The 8,769-nt window shown below is 37.3% G+C and overlaps 1 protein-coding gene across 2 annotated transcripts in view; it reads right to left on the bottom strand.

Annotated features, from left to right (window-relative positions):
- Window positions 1-6,507: 6,507 nt before the first annotated feature.
- The window catches only part of LOC106871606 (ADP-ribosylation factor-related protein 1), a 25,991-nt gene continuing 23,729 nt past the window's right edge, over window positions 6,508-8,769 (bottom strand). For both annotated transcript variants that reach the window (XM_089356060.1, XM_014918159.3), the window contains one exon: window positions 6,508-8,299. In XM_089356060.1, the coding sequence (XP_089212186.1) occupies window positions 8,209-8,299 (91 nt within the window). In that variant the 3' untranslated portion in view covers window positions 6,508-8,208. The remainder of the gene's footprint in view (window positions 8,300-8,769) is intronic.

The raw sequence follows: 8,769 nt of genomic DNA on the forward strand, positions 1-8,769 counted from the left end.
TATGATAAAATGTTTTTGATAAAGAAATTCTATGAGTGAAGTGAGGAAAGAAGGTTAAATTATAGCTTCATGCTGATTAGAAGAGAAGGAATAATGGTCCCGAGTAACCAGCTGACAGTTTGGTTAGCAATTATCATGATGTCCTCGTAAGAATGATGATACAAGATCTGATCGAAGAGTATCTGGGCTGGTACAAGAAAAAGAAAACTAGAACACATGTCAATTCGACATTGAATCTCGTTTGAATTAATCGGCTTCTAAAGCCACACACATGCCGTGTCGATTCCATTGATGATGGAAGCAAATTCCTGAACACTACTTTTTGTGGGATAGCGAGAAATTGTCCCGTCACGTTCTCTTGGAGTTCCTCGACGTCTTGAAATCTTGTTCCTCTCAAATTGGATTCAATTTTTGGAAAGATTCTTTGCCTTAATAACCATCAAGCAGTCTCTCTTTTCACATACGCACTCATACACACACACACACACACACACACACACACACTTTCTCTGTCTTGGTCTCCGATTGAAGGTTCTAATGGAAAACGACGTATTCATATAGACTTCCACGAAAATTACGATCTTTTACAGGAACTGAGGCATTAGAGCGGTAAATGCGGTATTTTGGTATTTTGAGAGAATTTGGCTGAAAGAGAACAAATTATAAGTGACAAAAAAACTGACGGTTGTATATATATATATATATATATATATATACACACAAACACACATGCACACTAACAGATAAACCACCAAACCATGCACACACACACACACACACACATACATACGCGCACACACGTTCTTTTATTACACAGACTCTCGCGCACGCACAGATATTCACCTCCTTTTTTCACTCTCCTGTCTTAGAAAGAACTTTTCCCCCACCACCTCCTCTTCCGGTCCTTTCACAATGTAACCTCGTGGGCATCGGTGCCATTTTCCTCTTCCTCCGTTTTTCCATTCTCCGAACTTTCTGTCTTTCCGACGAAGGGCTCCGTCCGAAACGTCATACTCTCTCTCCTTCCTTTCCCGAGCGTCCAATAACACTATCTGTATCACGTCCTCACTTTGTTGTTTTTTTGTTATTGTTTTTTGTGGGGGGTTTTTAACTTATATATATATATATATATATATATATTTGTGGCTTAACAATGCTATCGGTGCTTTCATGCAGAAAAATCCCGAAATTTGTCAAGCACTCCACTTAAGAATGTTGCTAATCAGCTTTCATGTTTGATAACAAGAAGCACTTGACTTCGCTTAGAAATAAGAATAAAAAAACACCAACATCTTTGTCTAATCTTGGATAGAGCCTTAAAGATTGGATGGTGGACAATCCCCAAATAAACTGGAGAATCATAGTTAAAGCTAGCAGGAAAAGCGATAAACCGAGGAAAAAGTGGCGAGCTAACAGGAAAGACGGCAGACTTGTAGAAGAAGCAGCGAGTTAACAGGAGAGACGGGGAGATCAGAGGAAAGGCGATGGGCTAGCAGGAAAGGAAGAAGGGCTTGTAGAAAAGGCTGCGAGAATAGCAGAAAAGGCGATGAGATAGCAGGAAAAGCGGCGAACTCGCACGAAAGGCAGTGAAATCACAGGAAAGACGACGTCATGATAGAATTTTTAGCGCGTCAGATAAAAATACATAACAGTATTTCTTCCGACTCTTGGAATTCTTGTGTTCAAATTTTGCTGAGGTTGATTTTGCTTTTCACCCTTTCGGGATCGATTAAATCTCTCTCTCTCTCTCTCTCTCTCTCTCTCTCTCTCTCTCTCTCTCTCTCTCTCTCTCTCTATATATATATATATATATATATATATATATATATATATATAAACAATATATGAGTATATGCATATATATGTACATGTATGTATATACGTTCATCTACATGTACATATAGATACATAACTGGGTACATGACGTGGCAAAAGAACAAGGACAAACACATATGTTTGAACGTTTGCTTGTGTACGTGTGTATATATATATATATATATATATATTATTTATTTATGTGTTTCAGCCAAGTGGCTGCGGTCATGCTGGTGCACCACCGTGATTTTCACGTTCCTTGCATGGCTCTTCTCCCCCACCTGACATGGTCCAATCAAGAGTTTTGATGGCATATCTGGTGTATAAGAGAATTTGACACAGCTGCCCTAAACTGCGTCTCATTACGAGCCATTGGTTCGTCTGGTATTGTGGAGAGGAAATCGTCAAGTTTTGTCTTGAAGACCTCCGCATCCATGTCTTGCACGTCTCTCAAATGTTTTGGCAGGGCATTGAAGAGCTGAGGTCCTCTGAAACCGAGGCTGCTGCAGTATCTCGTTCTTATGTGAGATGCAGTGGACGGTACCTTTGGCACCATGCAGTGGCGACCCGTGCGGGCATTCCTGTAGTACTTGATACCAAAGTTTGGCACCAGTCCTTCCAGTATTTTCCATATGTATATTATTACATATCTCTCCCGCCTGCGCTCCAGGGAGTAGAGACCTAGTGCCTTCAGTCGCTCCCTGTAGTTCATCTGTTGGACTGTGGCGATCTTTTTTGTATAGTGCCGCTGAATTGCCTCGAGTTCTGCTGTCCGCTTAACACTGTGTGGTGACCACAACTGAGAGCAATAGTCTAGGCGGCTCAGAACAAATGTCTTCCATAGAATCAACATGACTTTTTGATCCCTTGTACGGAAAGTCCTCAGTATCCACCCTGCCAGTTGTCTGCACTTTGCTGTCAACTTGACAATGTGCATGTGAAATGATGCATCACTACACATGTTGATGCCCAGATCTCTTACTGTTTGTGGTTCTGGGATTGCAGTACCTCCAGGCCCTGTGTATGCCAGTTGGGAGGTACTTGTGGTCTTGTAGCGCAGTACTTGAAATTTTTTTGCATTGAACTGCATATTATTTTGCTCTGCCCACTCATATATTGCATTTAGGTCATTCTGCAGGCTTACAATATCATCAGGATTCTTTATTGCCTGAGATATCTTTGTGTCATCAGCATAGCTAGTGACAGTGGCTCTCCGAGTGACCGTGGGCATGTCCAGAAGGGCCACTATGAACAGTAGTGGCCCCAGAACAGTTCCCTGTGGAACACCGCTCAATATTTGTGTTTCCCTAGATAGTTCTCCATTGGCTATATATATATATAGGCTGACAGACAGACAATGTGTGTGAAAGTACATGTATTATATTATTGTGTGCATACGAGTATTCACATACTCACACATATGTCTATGCATGTTTATGTGTTTGTGCGTGTCTGGTTGCACGTATATATATATATGTACGTGAACATGTATGTATGTATGTATTCCCGTACGTGTGTATGTGTATTTGCGTGTGTGATCAACAGTGTGAGCGTGTGTGTGTGTGTGTGTGTGTGTGCAGTCGGTGATTGATGATACTTAAAATTATGACAGCAAAAGCCATAAATTTGAGAAGAGAGAAAAAAATATGGAAGTCGATCGGGAATATATTGTCCAGGTCAGAATTACATTGAATATAATCAATTCTCATTCTTCAGTTTTAATTTGTCTGGTTATTTTGTATACAATTTCAAATTAATGATAGGCTCCGACAATTTCAAAAGCAAACATGGCGGTGTTTGGACACGAGTAAGACTCATTCAACAACAGACATATTTTGTAACAACTGCATGCAATCAATAACCAGCGAAATAAAAAAATATTATGTTTTATTTTTAATGTCATTAATCTGAGTATGAACTATCGCTTTGTGTATAGCCGCTGTGTTATTACATTTAATTTAGAAAGAAAAATGGGATAATAAAACGATAAGTCGTAATTCTTTTAGTTTTATTATGACATTTAGTCATAAATTCTTTGTTGGCAGTTCCCAGTATTGGGTAGGCTGATATCGTGTGAAGATTAGAACGACCACCTTATTCTTCATTTGAATATTCATATAGCTTTATCAATCCGAACCGTTTATATTTACATGTGTACATATAAAAATCATTTGATGGAACGACGTTCATGAAAGAACAAAGATATTACTCTTTTACTTGTGTCAGTCATTTGACTGTGGCCATGCTGGAGCACCGCCTTTAGTCGAGTAAATCGACCCCAGGACTTATTCTTTAGACGCTAGTACTTATTTTATCGGTCTCTTTTGCCGAACTGCTAAGTTACGGGGACGTAAGCACACCACCATCGGTTGTCAAGCGATGTTGGAGAACAAACACAGGCACACATACACATACACACATATATATATATATATATATATATATATATATATATATATATATATATATATATATATATATATGTATGTATATATATATATATACACATATATACGACGGGCGTCTTTCAGTTTCCGTCTATCAAATCCACTCACAAGGCTTTGGTCGGCCCGAGGTTATAGTAGAAGACGCTTGCCCAAGGTGCCACACAGTGGGAATGAACCGGGAACTATGTGGTTGGTATGGCGTCTAGTTTTAATATAAAGCCGACAGTTTTGAGAAGAAGAGGCTGGTCGAGTGTGTCGTCCCCGGTGTCCAACTGATACTTTTTATTGACCCCTAAAGGATAAAAGACAAAGTCGGTCTCGGGGTAATTTGAACTCAGAATGTAAAGAGCCGTGAGAAATGTCACTAAAATTTTGCCCGGTGTGGCACGATTTTACCAGTTCAACAAAAACATCTTTAAATGATTATTCCGGAGCATATTCACCATCTACTTCAATTACCGCTTCCCATTTGCTTGGCAGACCATCAGGCCGTCAATGTTATTATTTTTGTTGAATAAAATTTGTTGTAAAAAGCCGCAACAATTATGCACCAACCCATATATATATATATCTGTCTATGTGTGTGCCATTTAACGTTCTGCCTGTCCACCATACGCTTTTGTCATTGTTGTTTTCGCTATTTTTGTTATATTATTATTAGCATTTTTATTATCGTTGTTGTTGCTCTTCCTGTTGTTGTTGTTGTCGTTATAATTGTTCGTGTTGCTCTTTGTTAAAACCTTAATGCTTTAAGCATGACATTAACCACAACCATCTGCAGGGCGAAATCCATTGAAGATCAATTTTGAGGGATGAACTGAACAGGAAAAAAATTTTTAAAAATAAAACGATGTTAGTAAATTCTGGATAAACGAAAAGAAAATTTCTACTTATTATCTTGAATCGAGTTAATTGAAATCGTGATAATTAAAGGATAGGCATTCATTAGACTGCATTGGCATTTCCTGCTAAATAAAACAGAAAAAACCCCAAAAACAGCTGAGTGAAATGTGAGGACACATTAATTCACAAGCAATATATTTCGAAGATTTTGTGTGTGTTTTTAGCTTCGAGCCCTCTATCGTGAAATGGCATTTTACGAACGCTCCCTTATCGTGTTTTGGAACAGAAAGGAAGAATAAAAGAAGGAAAGAAGGGAAACTGCAAATCGTGATAATCAAACATAGGAGTTAATTAGCTATATATCTATTTCTTTTTTATTCTAATCCATCCGGTGTTTGTCAGTTTTTAGCGATTTCTCTGAATAAAAACTTTCTCTGTTCAATTTTTAAGGAAATTACTAAAGACGAGGAAGCTATATGAAGGTTTCGAATTTTGGCACAGAACCAACATTTTCGAGAGGAGAAAGTCGATTACATCGATTCCATTATTTGACTGGTACTTATTTTATCGATCTCCGAACGGATGAAAGGCAAAGTCAACCACGGCGGAATTTGAGCTCAGAACATAGCGACTGGTGTGTAGCAGCTCTGTGTTTGATGTTGGCTTACATGCAAATATACATTTCTCCATTTCCAAGTTGGCTCAGTTGACTTTGTGTGGTTGCACCTTTTGTGTCGTTCACTGTGATTGGTTAGAAGGGAACGTTTCCTTGTGCTTCCGGTTTGGCGTTTGTATAAGACATGACAGTCGCCATTTCTCACTAGAGAGTTTTCCTGCCTTCGCTTTAGAATATTTAGCCAAACGGTCACCACTTTTAATAGTTCGTAAGTGCGTCTGGTTGTTGAGCGTGCGACGCTTGGCTAAATTAAATCTTCTTCCGGTACGGACGGTTGGATAATAATAATAATAATGATAGATTATTTTGAACTTGTGGAAGATACACGAAGTGCCGAAATAGTGTTTATTTGATAACAGTCACACTCTTCTTATTGTTTCTTTAATAATAATATTAATAATAATAATAATAATAATAATAATAATAATCCTTTCTGCTGTAGGCACAAGGCCTAAAATTTGGTGGGAGGGAGCCAGTCGATTAGATCGACCCCAGTACGCAACTGGTACCTAATTTATCAAACCCGAAAGGATGAAAGGCAACGTCGACCTCGGTGGAATTTGAACTTGGAACGTAACGGCAGACGAAATACTGCTACGCATTTCGTCCAGCACACTAATGATTCTGCCAGCTCGCCGCCAATAATAATAATAATAATAATAATAATAATAAAAACAATAATAATATCAACAACAAAAACACTATTAATAATGATGATGATAAATGTCGGCTTTCACATATTTATTTACAGTTAATCAAAAAGGAAAATATATAAATCCCTTTGTCTCATTTTTTTTTCTTTTTCGTGTGACCCCATTCCCTTCTAACAATTGTTGATATTTTATGACAAATTGGTACATGTTTTAAATATTTTTTTTTTATCTTTGTTGTAGAATAGATGCACCCTGCCCCAACCAACCAATGCAATACAGTTTTGTTTTCGCATTTTAAATAGACAAAAGAACAAAAATCAAAGATAAAAACGGAAATCTGAAAACACACCAAAAAAAAAAAAAAACACCCAAAAACAGAAAACAATCTTAAAAAAAAAATCTTTTTGGAAACAAAAATATTCCACCCGCAAAAAATCTGGAAAATGATTATGTTATTTAAAAACCAATCACAGAATTAATAATAATAATAATAATCCTTTCTACTATAGGCACAAGGCCTGAAAACAATAATAGTAATTACTATTTTTTTTATTTATTTATTATTGTTGCTATTAAGGAAGTGAGAGGAATGTGGAATGAAGCACAGAGGAGAAAGGCTGTAGCTGGGGCTTCCTCTTTTGGTCAAAGTATGTAATGTGAAGGAGGAGGAGGTGGAGGAGAAAGAAAGTAGTAGTAGTAGAGGTTATAGTAGCAGTAGTAGTAGAAATTATAGTAATAGTAGTCGTAGAGGTTGTAGTAGTAGTAGTAGAGGTTATAGTAGTCGTAGTAGTAGAGGTTATAATAGTAGTAGAGGTTATAGTAGTAGTAGTAGAGGTTATAGTAGTAGTAGTAGTAGAGGTTATAATAGTAGTAGAGGTTATAGTAGTAGTAGTAGAGGTTATAGTAGTAGTAGTAGTAGTAGTAGTAGTAGTAATTACCCTCTGAACTATGTCCCCCACTTTTCTCATTTAATACATTTTTTTATTTACCAATAAGCAAGAATTTCCCAGCAAAACAATCGATTTATGTTTATATAAAATGCAGACACGGACATAAAGAGGAAAACAAAACAAAACAAAAAGAAAGAGAAAAATATAAATATTTGCAAGAAAAAAACAAAAAAAAGCAAGACAAAAGTCAAAGTAATTGGAATTGAGTAGCATGATTGATAAATCAATATGTAACAGAATGATTGATTGGAACAGTACTGGAGTTTCAAGCCCTGCTGGACACCACTCAGTGTATCTATCAACCATGGGACAATAAGAGTTAGAGATGAACCGAAGACTTGCTTTATTTTAATTTCTTTCATTCTTTCACTTGAGCTTCCTGCATACATAAATACAATGGTGTGTGAGTGTGTATGTGTATGTATGTGCATGTGTGTCCATAACTGCACTTAATATAAACAAAAAGGGAAAGACAACAAAATTTAAATAAAGATTTAACTTCCACCCACAAACACTGCGATACCCTCAATTGTGACACACACATTCCATTTTTGTATTGCAATTTTTGTTTGGTATTTGTGTTTTTGCATTTTTTTCTTAGTTTTGACATTTTTTTTTTACATTGTTTTTATTTTCCTTGATCCTTTACAGAGATGCGAATTGCTGTACAACGAAGATATTTATTTGCTGGTTATCATCGGACCATTCGCCAGAGTAATTCTGAGTGGCTGCTTTGTCATGGTGTTAAGAATGTTTGAATTTAATTTTTTACATTGTGTTGCTTTTTGCTATTTTTTTTTTTTTTTTTGGCTTTTAGTGTCCCCTCAGGTGATGTCCTTTTGGGTTGGAGGTCGACGCACATTGTTCTGTTGGACAGCTTTTACAACCCAGTCGATTCCTTCATGGACACCATCTCTGGAACAAGAACAAGAAAAACATGTAAACATATTATATTCTTTTATTTGTTTCTCTCTCTCTCTTTGTCTCTGTTTATATGTGTGAGTATATTTCTCTTTATGTGTCTGAGGAGAGGGAAAATGTTTATATTAATTGTATTCAGGCACAGGAGTGGCTGTGTCATAGATGGCTTGCTTACCAACCACATGGTTCTGGGTTCAGTCCCACTGCATGGCACCTTGGGTAAGTGTCTTCTACTATAGCCTCAGGCTGACCAAAGTCATGCAAATGGATTTGGTAGATGGAAACAGCAGTCTTATGTAGATGAGGGCATTAGTAGCACCTCTTCTTCGCAAAAAGCCAAACTGCAATCTCATCCAGGCTAAATGCCTTTCCTAATAAATTTTGCAATAACTTTTCCGGTAACTTTCCTAACCTGGTCTACTGCTATTATTGTTACCGTGGGCAACAAATCCAACCACCAACAA

Source organism: Octopus bimaculoides, chromosome 8 (genome assembly GCF_046866305.1).
Source record: "Octopus bimaculoides isolate indiv1 chromosome 8, ASM4686630v1, whole genome shotgun sequence".
NCBI lineage: Eukaryota > Metazoa > Mollusca > Cephalopoda > Octopoda > Octopodidae > Octopus > Octopus bimaculoides.